This window comes from Chamaea fasciata, unplaced genomic scaffold (genome assembly GCF_029207755.1).
Source record: "Chamaea fasciata isolate MVZ Bird 193981 ecotype frontalis unplaced genomic scaffold, bChaFas1.0.hap1 SCAF_20, whole genome shotgun sequence".
Lineage (NCBI taxonomy): Eukaryota > Metazoa > Chordata > Aves > Passeriformes > Sylviidae > Chamaea > Chamaea fasciata.
Genome location: NW_027094105.1, coordinates 7,775,111 through 7,790,569, shown reverse-complemented (window position 1 = coordinate 7,790,569; position 15,459 = coordinate 7,775,111). Strand labels below are relative to the sequence as shown.

The 15,459-nt window shown below is 50.5% G+C and overlaps 1 protein-coding gene across 1 annotated transcript in view; it reads left to right on the top strand.

Annotated features, from left to right (window-relative positions):
• VAV2 (vav guanine nucleotide exchange factor 2) overlaps nt 1-15,459 on the top strand; it is a 124,896-nt gene that overhangs the window by 20,068 nt on the left and 89,369 nt on the right. The window contains exon 2 of the mRNA XM_066201608.1: nt 8,319-8,435. Within this exon, the coding sequence (XP_066057705.1) occupies nt 8,319-8,435 (117 nt within the window). The remainder of the gene's footprint in view (nt 1-8,318; nt 8,436-15,459) is intronic.

Below are 15,459 nucleotides of genomic sequence, written 5' to 3'. Positions count from 1 at the left end.
TCCAGGTATTAATGAGTATTGAAAATCTACTCATATGGGGCTCCTCAATAACTGATACATAAAGATTTTTAATTCAACTTGCATCTCTGATCATCATTTAATTGTCTCTTTTGACAACTTCGGTGAGTGGCACTGGAGCCCCCTGTTGCAGACACCCTCCAATCCCACCCTGTGTTCCACAAAAGTGTCAGAGCATGGCCCTTCCTTCAGGGCAGAAAAAAACCCCCGTTTTTTCTGGTTTTAAAGAGACAAAAAACGATTTGTGGGAGTGTCCTGAATCAGCCCAGGCTTGCAGGCTGCTGCCTGCACCCCATGCTTGACGTGACAGGGCTCCGTTTGCTGACTTGGCTGCCACTGACTCATCTGAGAGCTGCCCCAGAGCTTTTCTCATCCCCGTCCTGTCCCAAGTTCATCACAGCTCTGTCCCCTGTGTCAGGAGGACTGTGCCTGCCTGGAGAGTTCCCTGGAAGATTGCAGTGTAACTCTAGCTGGGCTTACGCAATCCCTCCTTTTCCTCAAGAGCAGCTGAGTGGTCTGTTGTAATTTGATTGTCACGGTTCGGGTCAAGCCCTGTCTCAGAGCCTTTGGGTTGGCCCAAATGTTTGGAGTTTTCTCTGCAGGAGCCTTCCCACGCACGGAGTTATCTCGTTTCTCCATCGGCTCCCATCAGGATTTGTTTCTGATTTGTTTCTCACGTGTCCCATCTCTAATCTGTGGTCGTGTTTTCGGAGTGAAGTGTGATCCTGGGTGAGGCGAACACGAGGTTAGGACTTGATGAGCTAAGACATCTCTCTTTTCATTCTTTTTTCCTTTTTTTTTTTTTTCTTTTTCCTTTTTTCCACCCTTTTTTAACTGAGTTCCCTTGATGGAGCTGCATTTCTGGGTTTGAGGAGCACGGAAGGGAACTGTTCATCCAGGATGCCAGATGTGGGCAGGCTGAGCAACGCCTCCGAGCTCTCCTGCTCCCAGGCTCAGATTTAATCACTCAGGAAAAGCCCAGCCTGGGTTTGTCAGTCTGCTGTGGAGACTGGGATGCAGGAGCCTTTTGAGATTCCTGGGTTCTGTGAGAAAGCCCAAAAGAACCACCTTGGGTGGATTTGCCGTGGCACGGACGGAACCTTGGAGAGTTTCAGGGTTTCTCCTCTGGAGCAGGGTGATGATCCTTGGTGGTTTTCCCACTCTCAGGGGGGCAAAGCTTTGGCTCCCTGCCTTGTCATCCATCCCCCAGGAGCTGCTGGACACCAGGGGCTGTCACAGAGGGGTTGTGCCCACCTGGTTTTGGCAGCAAACCAGGTGGTTTTGTTATTTCGTTATTTAATAACTTTCGTTATTCCTGGGACTGGCTCTTCAGGTCCCTTAGAGATATCCTAAAAGATCAATTTCTAGAGCACAACCAGTCACACAGGGGATCTGATTGGGGTTTCCCAGAGCCTCAGTGGGAAGGGTTTGGGTTACCCAAACCTCACACCTGTGGCTGGGGGAGGTTGGAGTGGTGCTGAGCTTGTTGGACCCGCTGGATTTGGGGTGCTCAGGGGAATTTCAGCCCTTGTCAGCACCGTGGATGAAACCCTCCCGGACATTGCAATTAAAGCCTTAAAACCTCAACGATTCTGGCTCTCCCAGTGTTTGCAAGCCCGGGAGGGCTCCACAGAGGAGGGAAATACTGTCAGCAGCAGCAGGTCCAGCGTTTTCTTCGGGAAGTTGCAGCTTCCTTCCTTTCATTTCAAGCCCCTGAGCGCCGTGGGGTGACCCTCGGATGGACAGATGGACGGAGCCCAGCGTTCCCCCGGGGATGTGGAGTCTGCTGGCTCCTGGCACGGGCTCTCAGAGCCTCCCCTGTCACCAGGGAGAGGTTTTTGGGCTTTGGGGAGGTCGTTAATGCTGGTGGGAGTTCAGCTCTCAGCACATCTGGGCTTGCCTGCGATGTCACCAGGTCCTTGTCCCCTCCTCCAGCCCTGAGTTGTCTGGGACTCTCAGCTGCCTGATGGGTGGGGATTTTAGCCACACTAACAGCCTTGGTTTTGCTTTTCCATTTTTTCCCCCCATGTGTAATGGGGGAAATGAACCTGGCAGTCTCCATGGAGTGCTCAGGAGCCAGGAGAACTCTCCTCGGATGAAACAGGGTGAGCTTTTGGAGCCCTGGGCTTGGCAGGCTGACAGCAGCCCCCTGTGGGTGTCCTCTGCCTCTGAGGTTTGGGACCTCGGGGTATTTAACAGGTTACTCCAGAGTCTCTGTTCGTTATTTTTTTTTTCACTTTGATTTTGTAGTTTTTAATTATTTTCTCGCAGTTCCATGTATATTCTGGTTTCCACTTCGAGAGTTTCATATTAACTGAGAGACCTGTTCCCTTGGAGAGCCTACAGATCACGATGGGAAGTTCCTGTGGGGTGTCTGGGGGATCTTTGTCCCTTTGAGCCGTGCCGGGGTGATGATGAGTGGAGGTGTGAGGATGAGCAGGACCAGAGCAGGACTTGGGTTATCTGCTGGTGTGCTCCTCTTGGGCAGGGTGGGAGCTCCTGGTGAATTTGTGCAGGGATTTTTCATCCCCCCCTGAGCTCTGGCTGATTTTCCTCCCTGGGAAGGAAAAACCTTTTCTCGCTTTCCCCCAGTCCTCCCAGCGCCCTGCTCTGGGAGTTTGCTAAAATCCACGGCTGCCTTCCCTCAGGAGCTTTCCTGGGGATAAATGGTGCTTGTGAGTGGATGTGAGAAGGAGAAGCTGTGGAGAGGTCAGCCCTCATCAGTGTTTCAGGCTCATTAATCAGCCTCCCTAAGTGGAATTTGCCCAACCCTGGAGCTCTCAGCAATGGGAATGGCTTTGGAAGGGGGGGGGGGGGGGGGGAATAATAGTGCTAAACTGTTTGAGAAATAATTTCATTCTCCACTTCTCAATAGATAAATCTGCTGTCCAACAACCTGAAATTTAATCTGTCCATCTGAAGTAATTGATGAGCTGCGACTCGAATCCAAATGCGAGGGGGAATTCTGTGCAGAGAGGGTTTTGTGCTGCCTCTGCACGGGAGACAATGGGGAGAAGCCGGGGAGGAACAAAGCCGGGAGGAACAAAGCCACGGGGGATTGGGTGCTGCTGGGGGGCGGAATGTGAGCTCCGCTGGTGCTTTGGACTCACTGCTGCTCCCAAAAGTGTCCTGGGGAGCCCTTGGTGTGCAGGGGAGCTGGATGGGAGAGAGCCACTCGGAGAGAACACAGGATGTGATTTTCAGCTTCAGATCAGAGAATGGTTTGGGTCTGAAGGTCCCTTCAGGACCACCTAATCCCAATCCCTGCACTTCCCACTGGATACCCTTGGACTTTCTCTCCATTCCTGTTGTTGGAGGAAGCCAAGGGAGCTTTGATGCCCCTTGGCAACATCGGGGTAGCACCGGGGGCCTCGCCGTGGCTCAGAGGTGCCTCCTTTGGCTCTCCGCAGAGCTTTGTGCCACGGGACACCTGTTTTCCCCTTGTAAATGACGTGTTTTCCCAAGGAGAGAGCCTCCCTTGCCCGTTTGCAGAGCCTGTGACGAGCAGATGCTCCCAGCTCCCCTTTGAGGACTCACTTCTCGCCCAGCCAGATAAGAGGAAATCTGACATCACGGCCAGGAGGTGCTAAAGAAAGTCCCTTTCCTCATTCACCAGCGGGGTTATCTCCCCCAGCAGAGCTCCAGCATTCCCCGCATGCTGCAGGACACATTTCAAGCCCCGGGCTTTGGCCACACGCCCTGTGTGCTCCCCAGGCAGCCCCAAGCCCTCTCCTAAAGGCCCTTTCCAAAATGCTGTGAGCTGCTGCATGCTCCTGCCCTTCCAGGCAAAATCATCCTCCTCGCTTCTCTCCTTCCCTTGTGTTTTATGGTGGTTTTTAAGGAGTCTCTCGGAGGTCCCCAAGCTTTGCATGTCCATCCCGAGGAGCGGGGGCTGCTTTGATGCTCCTCCAGACCCCACCTGGGATCACTGCTGGGCTGTTGAGCAGCTGCTGCTGCATTCTCCAGCTTTTTGTCTGTCCCTGCCATCACCAGGCTGCTCAAGAAAGCAACAGAATCCCCGTCCCTGGCGGGATTCAATGGGGTGTGGATGTGGCATTTAGGGACACGGCTTGGTGGAGGGCTGGGCAGTGCTGAGCTGATGGCTGGACTCGATCTTAGAGGTCTTTTCCAACAGAAATGGTTTTGTTTTCCCATTACCTGAGCAGTTTTTTGGGGGGCGTCAGAAGCATGTGTGGCCTTCAAGGCTGTAGGGCTGGGATGTGTTTCCAGCCCACCTGAGGTGCTCGAGTGGTGGCTCTTCTCTGATGAATTTGCATTGGAAATGGTTCCTGCCCTGTCGGCGCAGGTGCCACGGGGGCCCAGTCATCCAGGGAGTGCAGGGAGGGGCCTGAAGTGAGGGTGTGAGGAGGAGTGAGGGGCTGGATCACCCACGCCCTCCCAAAGACTCCTTTCCCACCGCAGAGCTGGAATTTCCAATTGCAGAAGCACTTTACCTGCCCTTCCTGCCCCGGGGTGGCTGGGCATGTCCCTGCTGAGATCCCAGTGGCCCTGTGCAAAGTGCAGTTATCCCAAGTGCCAAATTGTCCCTTTTTTGACCTCCCCTGAAGGCACCTGCAGCACATTTCTGGGTTGGAGTGGCACAAAAACCCGCCAGCACAACCCTGTGATCATCTGAGGAGTCTCTAAACTCACTGAATCCAGTGAAAGAGAGAAAATCATGAAAACTTTCTTTTAAAGAGAGCATCTGCTGAGGAGGTGCCAGGGTGTCCCAGGCACTGGGGCTGTTGGCCACCCCGTGTGCAGGAGGGAGGCCGAGGGCTCCCAGAGGGAGTTCAGAGAAGTTTATTCACTTTATGACTCTGCAGGGTGGTTAAAAATAAGCAGAGCTCTTCTGAAACTGGGTGAGTGCAGGTGATGGGGCCCGGCTGCTGCCTCTGTCTGGTGCTGGTTCTTTACAACCCTCCAAGGGCTGGGGCCCAGCTGAGCACCCTTTTCTCGTCTATTATCAGGCTTCAAGGTGTTCTGTTTTACCAGACGAGTTCCCTGCTCTGTTCGCACAATCCCATCCCTGTTCCAGTCACCTCTTCCCTCTGGATTTAACTTCCCTCTCTGCTGGGCTTTGCAGTGCCCAGGATGTTCTCCCCACCCCAGGATCTGTTCTGTGGCTGTCCCAGAGCCTGGAAATGTTGGTAGCCATGGAATTTTCCGTGGTCTCAGGTCTGTTTCCAGAGCTGGACACAGTGTCCATGTCCCCAAGCCACGGCTGGTGGCTCTAAAGGTTGTTTTGGATGGGCAGGGCTGGGAATTTGTGTTGTTGGTGCTCCCTTGCGCCAGTGGAGATCTCAGGACCCTGCTCAGCACTCCAGGCAGATAAATGACACCTCTGATTTTGGGCCTGACAGGTGCTGAATGAGCCCCGTGGAGAACATCGATTTCTCTCTCTCTTTTTTTTCTCCTGCTTGTCCAAAGGTGTGATTCACTGGTGAATAAAATGGCCTCGGCACAGCCCACGTGAAATTGGAGCTAATTTTAACATGTGGCCGTTGAGTAACAGTCCTGAGCCAAGAATTCATCATCCTCCATCAGCAGCGACCTGGAAATGCCAAAAAAAATAAAAAGCAGAGGATGACACTTTGCAGACCGGCCACAGGAGAAGTGCCAGGAGCGAATTGTGCCGCCAACACCCACGCTGGGTGTCCCCACCTGGGTTTTGGGTGCTCAAAGAGTGAGGGTGAAACCCACCTGCAGTTGTCACCCCGAGTGGTGGCTTTTCCTGCGGGCAGTGTGGTGGCCTTGCTCTGCTGCCAGAGCTGCTGGGGCAGGACTCAGGTTAATTGTGCTTGTTGCGTTTTACATCAGGCCTTTTTTCACCTTTAAATAGGTGATGGGCTTTTCCCGCGGTGTTTGTCACCTGCTGGCGTTGGTGGCTCTTTGCTGGTGTCACCTGGAGCTGCAGCAGGGCACCGCCACTGTGGCAGGTGCCTCCCCCTCACTGACCAGCTGTGCTGAGGTGGTTTCCACATCTCAATTGGGTCTGAGCAGCATCGCTTTTGGCTTTTGGTTCCTTCACTGGCACAGGTTTCCCAGAGAAGCTGTGGCTGCCCCATCCCTGGAAGTGTCCAGGATGGGGCTTGGAGGAATCTGGGGTTGAGAAAGGTGTCTCTGCCCATGGAAATGGATAATCCTGAATATCCCCTCCAACCCAAACCACTCTGTGATTCTGATTTGGTGCTGCCCAGCCTGGGATGAGCAGGGGCTGGGCAGGGAATGCTGCAGAAGAAAGGGTGATAAAGTATTGGAATGGTCTGCCTGGGGAGGTGGTGGAGTCACCATCTCTGGACGTGTTTAAGAAAAGACTGGATGTGGCACTTGGTGCCAGGGTTTAGTTGAGGGTCGGGTTGGGTTGGATTTAATGATCCTGGAGGTCTCTCCCAACCGAATGATTCTGATTCTGCCCAGCCTGGGGTGAGCGGGAGCTGGGCAGGGAATGCTGCAGAAGGGCAGGGCAGTTCTGCAGAGGAAGTTTGCATCTTGCTGTGTGTAATTGTGGCCGTACTCCGTGCCATTAACTTGCAAAATTGGAGGCTTAAAAGGATTTAAAATAAGCACACGCTGGAACTTTGGAATCAATGGGACTGCAGTGCAGCAGCACACGCAGCCTGGGGTGAAAATTCTCGCAGACCCAGGAGATAAAGTTATGAAATAACCTGTGTCAGCAAGAGAGCCTGTAAAGCTGTTCCAAAAAGAAAAAAAAATTAATGAAAAACCTCCCAGTCTAGACGTTTATATTTACTGCAGTGTTTATGCGAGATAGAGGAATGCCCTAGAAAACCAGATTCGTGTTCAACCTCTGCCTCTGGCACGTGGCTTGTCTAACGAGAGGGCTCTGATGCGACGGGACTGTCCTGTGCCACCTCCTGTGCTGGGAGAGCTCTGCTGTCACCCGTGGCGTGGGGGACAAGGGTAAAAGGTCATTTCTTGCTCTCCTGCTAATGAGGTGGTTTTGCTAATCCACGGCTGGAAAACCTCGTGTCTGATCCCCAAAGCAGCGCTAACGAGTCTGCGGAGATACCACAGCCCCAAAGACTCTGCTTTGATTCTTTTAATTAAGAGAAAATTAAGCTATTTTCTTTCGCTTTGAACCCCGGGTGAAGTTTTTATGTGGTTCGTGCCTGGTGGCAGCTCGGGGAGCCGGGATTGTGCCGTGCGACAGAGGCAGGCTGAGGGAATCCACCCAAAGGCAGCTTGGCTCCTCTGCCTGTCGGTCACATGGGGCTGATTCACCCCCGAACGGGTTGATTTCCTTAAGGATTCTGACACGTTGGTTGGATATATGTAAGAAGGAATTGACTGGGAAAAAAAAAAAGTGAAGAGTTGCCTAAAGATACAGGGATAAATTGAAGGTATTTTGCAGCGAGGGTGCAGAAGGAAGGGAAGTTCGTTGCCTGGCTCAGCAGGTGAAGGATGGAGGTGAGGCACCTGCAAAAACGAAGCAGATTTCTGGTTTTCTCTCCTTTAGCCCCTGCGCTGCCAGGAGCAAGATCCTCCGGCTTCAGAATCCCTGAGGACTGTGGATAAACCACCTTTTATTGCTATAGCCAAAGACAGGATTTTCTTAAAAGATAAACTTGATGTTGCTCTGCCAGTCAGCCTTGCTGGATAACCAAAGGTTTGGGTTGGATGTTGTAGATCAGATTGTAGTCTGACCCCTGGGAAAGGACACTTTCCTCTACCCCAGGTTGTTCAAAGCCCTGTCCAGCCTGGCCTTGGACAATTCCAGGGATCCAGGGGCAGCCGCAGCTTCTCTGAGCGGGGTCTCACCACCCTCACAGGGAAGAATTCCTCCCCAATATCCCGTTTATCCCTGCCCTCTGCCAATAGAAATCCATTCCCCCTTGTCCTGGTGCTGTAACACGTGTCCCCTCTGTAGGGAACCCAATGGGGTCATGCTGGAAATGGTTAGAATGTTCAACACCGGCCTTGTGTGCAACATCAGCTGTAATTTATATTTGCCTTCGACCTTGAAAGTCGTCCTGGCTTGGTTTTTTGCAGCCCTTCTGCGACGTTACCTTGGGAGAAACTTGTTTTTCAAAGGGGCGTTGTGTTCCTGGTGTGCAGCTGAGAACACAGGAGCCTGACACCCTCAGAAACAACAAATAAACCCCTGCCTGCCTTTGCACTGAGAGTTTCTCAGTCCTTGCTCCACTCGTCTTGCGTTTAACTATTTTGCTTTCTCAAGTTATAAATCGAGATAATAATCGAGATATTTGCTGTCTCAAGTTACAGTTTGTGCTTGTCTCGCTCACTTTTCCTCTCCTTTTCTCCTTTTTCTCCCCCAGTTTCTGTGTTTGAAGAACATCAGGACCTTCCTAAAAGTGTGCCACGACAAATTTGGGTTAAGGAACAGCGACCTCTTCGATCCCTTTGACCTCTTCGACGTGCGGGATTTCGGGAAGGTAAGAGTTACTCCTGAGCTCCTGGGAAGGGATGAACAACTGGGGCGGTTCCCTGGGTTTGTGCTCCAGGTTTGGGATGGAAATACAAAGGTTTTGTGGTTTTCTGAGCAGCCTCTGAGAACTGGGCACCAGTTCCCCTGTGCTTGTGGTGTATTTAGGATTCTGCTGCGCCCTCAGTGGATTTAGGAGTTGTTTAAGTATATTTGGGGGTTGATTCTGCTGTGTCCTCAATGAAGGCAGACCAAGCCTTCAGATTTTCTGCTTTAGATCAAAAACTCTCTGGGATCAGTCTCTCAGGGATGTGAGCCATGTGTTTTTTGAGAGGAACCAAAACCTCGTGTGAGGTCCACACCTCGCTCAGTCCTTCCCCGTCTGCTGCCACCTCTGCAGAGCAAAATAACTCTGCTGAAATCACCACTGAATTTTTGTGACGTGGCCAGGGAGTGTCTGTGGGGTCAGGGAGTTTCCTGGCAGGGTGAGGTGAGTGCCCTGAGCTTCTCAGAAACGTGTTGCTGTAAGTGATGGTTGGCACCAAACACCGAACAAGGAAAAAAACTCTGCCTGGTTCTGACAAGTGCCTCTCGTTCTGATCCCATGGCTTTGACAGCAACTGCGTCAGGGCTGATGGACACAGGGCTCAGGGAAGCCATTACCCAGGACAATTGCTATATTCTTCAGCAGAAAAGGTGATAAAAGATTTATTAGAGCTCTGTATTGTTTTACCTGTTTCGAGCTGCCTGACACAAGCTGCTGCAAGGCATCTTCCCTTCTGATTACCCAAGGAGTAGATTTTCACTGCTGATGGGGATATATTATTTGATATTTATTGCCTAATTTATTTCTGGACCGTTATGTGGAATGTGCGATTGCAGTGCCTTGTTTTATGAGGTTTTTTTTTTTTTTGATTTATGGAATACAAGAAGGCAGTTGTTGTTCTGGGAATATGAATGCACAGAAGGAACCTTTTGGGCTGGGGAAGGAACTGCCGCTAATTAAAATGCTGCTTTATCGTCACATTGTCTCTTGCTTTGTGCAGTTTCAGATTGCCTCTGATGCCTGTTAATAGGGCCTGGTGTTAAACACTGCTGGAGCACATCAGCTGATGAGCACAGTTTGCTTTCCTCTCTGGACTGCTGAGGGAACAGCTCTTCCCTCCCCCTGTTCGCTTTTTGGGGGTGCATTCAGCTTTGTGAGGTGGGGAGGTGATTTGCCGCTCCCTCTTTTCTCAGAGCAATCTGGTTTTTTAGGAGGCTTGGGAAAGAAATGTGTCATAAACTTCCAAGAGATCCAAATGTATTTTACTGCCTGCATCGTGCCTGTTTTCATGTGCGTCGTCACCCTCAACCAACCATAGAAAATGTGGGAAGCATGAGACTCCCTGTACAAAAACCTTTTTTTTTTTTTTATCAGCATAGTGGAGGTATCAGCTGTCCAGCTCTGCACCACCCTAAATCCCTCTGGAAGCCTGTCAAAACATTCCCATTGTCTTCGCCACCTTTCATTCCCACATTATCCTCAGATCTGTGTTCAGCAGTGGCAAAGCAAATAAACAGGGAAAAATCTGCTGTTGACCAGAGCTCCTTTTCCGTTTTGAGTCACGGCGAGAGCAAAAAGGAGCCTCTAATCCACCTCCCCACTGGCCAGACACAGACTTCACACACAAAAAATTCTTCCTGCAGCTATTCACTGCTCAGATCAATGGTATTTTTATTTTTTTTTTTTTGGTTGCAAGACACTGACACCATGTAGGAGGCGTTTCTGACGGAGGACAGTAACAGCCCAGTGTTTAATTGCAGAGGGGTTTTGATGGGGTGGTGTTGGGTGTTTCCTCTCTGGATGCCGCTGGGAGAATTGTTCCTCTCCTCCAAACCCAAAGACCTCTGGGACAGCAATTACCAGCAGCTTTTGGGGTTGCTGGGGTGTTATTACTGAGGAGAAAGGCGGGGACGTGGTGCCAACCTCTGCTTAAAGGGCTTTGAAATCTTCAGGGTTTTTTTAGTGTTAGAAAACCACTGGTGCTTTAAAAGGGGACTGAAAAAATCAGATCATTCGGTCTTGCCTGGCCCAGCTGTTATTCTGAGAGAGGTTTCCACGTTTTCAGCACTCCTTGTGGCTCCTGAGCCAGGGCTGCTGCAAGGACGAGCTGCCGTGGGAGCAGTGGAGCCCCTTCCAACCCTGCCTGGGGCTCCTCTACTCCAGGTTTACTCCTGGTTTTGCTTCTTCTCTGAGTTGAGAAGGTACTTCTGCTGTCAGCTGGTGAAATGGGATCATGAATTGTATGGGCTTCTCCAGCCAAAACCCCAGTGGGGCTGGAAACGTGGGATTTCTGTGGGGGAACGGGTGTTCTCGGGCTCCTGCCAAACGGATGCATCACATTCCCTGTGGTCTGCAGGGTCTCCCAGCTGCCCAGGGGAGCCCAAAGGCCATTCCAGTTGCTCATGGCCAGCTGAAATTGCTCACAGCCAACCCTTTTTGCCCCCCATGTCCAGTCTCTAAGCAGTCCTGCTGTGGTGGGGTCTGTGCTGTGTTTTATGACAGAAGTGACCTGAGATGCTGGTGCCTGTATTCCTACCCATTGCCCCTTCGAAAGAACGTAGTTATATTAATTATTTTTGAATGTTTGATCCCTTTAAAGTGGCTCAGAGTTCTCCATGATCACCAGTGGCATCTGCGGAAGTGTTTTCTCCATGGCTGCGGGACGCAGGAGTAAAACCCCAGTTAATATTCCCTCATCCCTACCTAGGGTCTGATTCTGCAGGGGGTTGCTGTGCCCAGTCTCTGTTAGTACAGCCTGGCTCTTAAAAAAAGAAATAAAATAAAAAAGCTGGTGCTCATGTAGCGTGTGTTGTTACACATTTAGTAGCAGTGATGGTATAAAATCAAACTCTTATTGGACTTGCTAATTTATTGGCACCAACCGTAATGACATAAAATGTACATAAATATGGATTAAACTCTTTATTACTCTATTAGTCAGCGTGATGGTAGCCAGGTTCATTAAAAGGAGTTACTCATTTTAAATAACTTGCAGTAATGTACAATTTTTTTTTTTTAAGAAATATAGTTCAAATATTCATAAACCTGTGGAGCGTGCCATTTATTAGCCTCCCGCTCCTCTCTTCCCTCCTGACTGTGGATTTAATCATCCTGAACTCCTTTTGAAGTTCTTGCTCTGGTTGAAAAAGGCTTTTTTTGGGGTTTTTTTTTTTGGTATTTTTTTTGGCAAGATAAGGGTCTTTCCTCCCCTGCCCCACAGATAAAAAATGATGCTGCTCTAAAAATGAAAAAGGGAAGCGATTCACAGGTCAGCAGAAAGAGGAGGAGATGCTGGGACTGAGATTCAAGTCGTGTTTTCCACTCTGGTTCTGCTCCAGAGGCTGGGGAGACAGAGCTGCACCCACCTGGCAGCTGGAGCAGGGTCGGGGTCAATTCTTCCTCCCAGCTGAACCCACACAGATTTTTGCTGGTGTGTGGCTGGGGCAGGGCTCCAAGCAGCCTTATCTTTGTGTGGCTGCAGTGCCAGGGAGAGGATGTGGGTGCTGGGGAGGTGGCCCCGAGCCTGGCACGCTCCAGTGGCTGCGCCACGAGCTGCCCTGGAGGAAGGGGTGAAATCAGAGTTAAGGCTAAGGGTGTCCTTTATAAGTTTGAAGGAATTGCTCCAAATATCCGGGGGATTTTTTTTAGTTTTAGGGTGTCCCCTTCCTCCTCCTGAGGGGCTGGTGGGGATCCTTCCTGGAAAACTCTGGGGGGATCCAGGCTGTCCTCACTGGATGCTCTTTGTCCCCAGCACCGTGGCTGGAGCATCTTCCAAGTGAGGGATTCCCCCTTGGCATCCATTTGGATGGGTTGGGAGAGCTCAGCTGCCACAGGCCCCCCCATCCCTTTCTGTCACACCCCACCCTGCTGCCAGAGAGCCAGCAAATTCTGTTTTCTGCTCTCTTTCAGACAGGAGAGTGGGGAGCACTGACAGAATTATTTAAGGGATTCATAACCGAGACTTGGTGGTTGGCGTTTCTGTTTCTCTGCTGAGAATTCCCCTCCCTCCAGCATCTCGTGTAGGAGCCACCAGCCCTGCAGCAGTATTTTTAAGGGTGCCTTTTTAACACGGTTTGGGCAGAGAAAGGGGTGAGATTTATATGAATTAATATAAAAAGGCAGAAAGTGCAGAGATTCCGGATATACGGCTGTGCCAGCTGTGACCTGCTGCTGGTGGGAGCAGCTCCTCTTCTCTCATTTTGACTTTAGGGTTGTTGTTTTGTTGTGGTTTTTTTTCTGACCTCCTGGAGCCCAGAAAGTATTAAAAGCAGCGTGTTTTCTCTCTGCACCACGGAGTGCCCGCAGCAATAGTGTCTGGGAGCGGAGAGCAGCCAGGCTGGGTGTCCCATCCTGGCCCTGCCCCTGATTTTTACAAATCCCCCGAGGCTCAGGGAGCTGGACTGGGCTTCCCGTGCTGTGGCATGTTGTGCCAGCTCCTCAGACTGCTCTGTGGCATTGGCTGTGTGCCCGGGGGGATCCTGTGGCAGCTGGGAGCATCTCGGATCTCTGTGTCAGCACGGCGGGTGGGGAGGGAAGGGAGGAGAGTTCTCCAAAAGAAGGGCGTGTGTGTTTTATATTTCATTTTATTATTTTTTAAAATTTTAAATGCCCCAGGGAGCAGTAGAGTAACTGGCCTGCCAGGAGATTTTTGTGTCATTGCGTGGAAGAAACCCCACTTAACTCCTTGAGTGCCCGGTGGTTGTTGGCACTTTGTCCCCACTCGGGAAGGAGCCACATGTGCCCACACCAGGGTTTATCCCAGACTTCAGTTCTTGCCTGAGGGAGAGTCCCCAGCTCTGGGAAGTGCAGGAGAACATGGGAAGGCAGCCCAGGATGCTTGTGCAGGGCTGTGACTGCGCTCAGTTGATGATTAACTCCCCGCTGCCGGAGCTGTGGGCACGTTTGGGTTTGGCCACTGGTGTTTTAATGACCTTGCTGGAGTTGTTCTGGAGAGTTGGACGTTGGGATGAGCACTCCAAATGGTAAAAGCAGGCTGGGTTGGGTTTGTTCTTCCCTCCCTTTGCCAGCCTGAGGGTTCATTCGGGCTTTGGGAGCTCCTGGGTTGGGATTGGGGTCTGTGGGGACCCTCCTGCTCACCCCGAGGACATTGGTGGGGCTGTGCTGGCAGGTGCACAAACCCTGATGCTGAACTTCCCCAAAACACAAGCACACAACAACAGAGTTTTGGGCCAGTCAGGCCTGAGGCAGGAGTTCCTTTAGCTGTGCTGTGCCAGGACCATTCCCCGGGCAATGTTTGCTGTGAGGGATGTGCTGGTGCAGCCGCTCCTCCAGAAATGAACATTTTTAGGGCTCCAAATCTTGATAATTTCTCTTTGCTCTGAGTTTAGCCCCGGTAGAGACTGGATTTTCGCAGTTGCCTGGGGCACTTGGTGCTGAAAGGGCTGTGCAAATTCTGGCAAATTCTCTGCTTTTCCCCTTTCCTTTCTCCCCTACTTAAAAAAACTCCAGACTATTTGTAGATGCCCACATTCTCAGTGCAATGGCAGAGCCAGAAATGTTCATTCTGGGAAGTTTTGCCATTATTATTATTATTATTATTATTATTATTATTATTATTATTTCCCCTTTCTTGGCTGCTTTCCCCAGTATTTTTCCAAGGGGTCACACTTGGGGTGTGTTGTGTTTCAGATCAAACAAGTGTGGGCAGGATCTTTTTGTAACTCTCTCAGTGGTGATGGGAGGATTCTGCAGCTGGGCCTGGAGCAGTGATGGAAGCGCTTTGGCATCCAGAGTATTGATCAGGACGTGGATAAATGCGGATCCTTAATGTGTATGGAATCGATTTCCTTGTGCCTTCTTGATTTGTCTTGAGTTCTCCTTTTGTTAATTATAGACATGATCAGAGAGGGAAGGATCCTTTTTTTTTTTCTACTTTGGAAAAAAAACAACCTGTGAGCGTTAAAACACCTACACGTGTGTGTCCAAAACGTGGGGAAGGGAGATGCCAGGCTTTTTTTTTTTTTTTTTTTTTTTTTTTTTTGAGTGAACCAATAATTTCTGTCTATTGTGTGGTTTCATTGGAGCCTCCTTGGTTATGTCATGGGATTTTTGAGCTTCAGGATACAGTGAAGATCATTGTGGGTGCAAGATGGCAACAGGCAAAGCCAGGCTTTGTGTGCCTTGGTGCTGGGAGTGGATCTCTCATCACTGGAGCTGAACTGTTCAGCATCATGTGCTCTGGGAAAGGAAGGAAATCCATCCTGGCTAATATCACTTCAGGGACTCTTGGAATAAAGGGAATTTTTTATTTCTGTAACGAGCTCATCTGTTCCTTCATTAAAACCCTCAGCATCTGATGATGAGACTGTCCCAAGGCCAAATAATACAAATAATAATTAACATTTCTAGAGACAGATTAACACATGGGTGTAAACGCGGTTTAGGAAAAAGTGAAACCAGCAGGCTGGAAGTTCTGGCGTGGCTGAACTCCTCGATCCCTCCTCGATCCCCAGTGCTCAGAGCACAGCATCTTAACCTATCAAACAGGGTAAAAAAAAGAACCAAAACAATGAGGGGAAGAAGCTCCTGTAGGAAATTGTGAGTTTTCTTGGGGCAGAGATGAGTTGGTACAAGTTAATACCTTGAAATATCACACCTGAACACGAACACCCTGATGCCAGGGGGAGCCTGGGTGTCCCATGCCCTGTCCCCAGGATATCCCAGGATTTGGGTGCTCTGGGGGAGATGATGCCTTTAAGTTTTATCTTTCGTGTATTTCAGGTTCTGTGCTGCCCAGGGGTGCAGCTCTGAGCTCACACTCAGTGCCACTCAGCTCTGCACAAAACAAATCCTTTTCCTGCTGCACACCAAGGACAACTTTCAGCCCAAAAGCACAAACAAGGGTGGGCTGGAGGGAGGAACAAGAAGGATGGGACCTCACAGCCTGGGGCTGGAATTGGACAATTAAACCCCAATATGCAAATGGACCAAAAAACTTACAAAAGTGTGAGACCTCGTGACCGTTTGT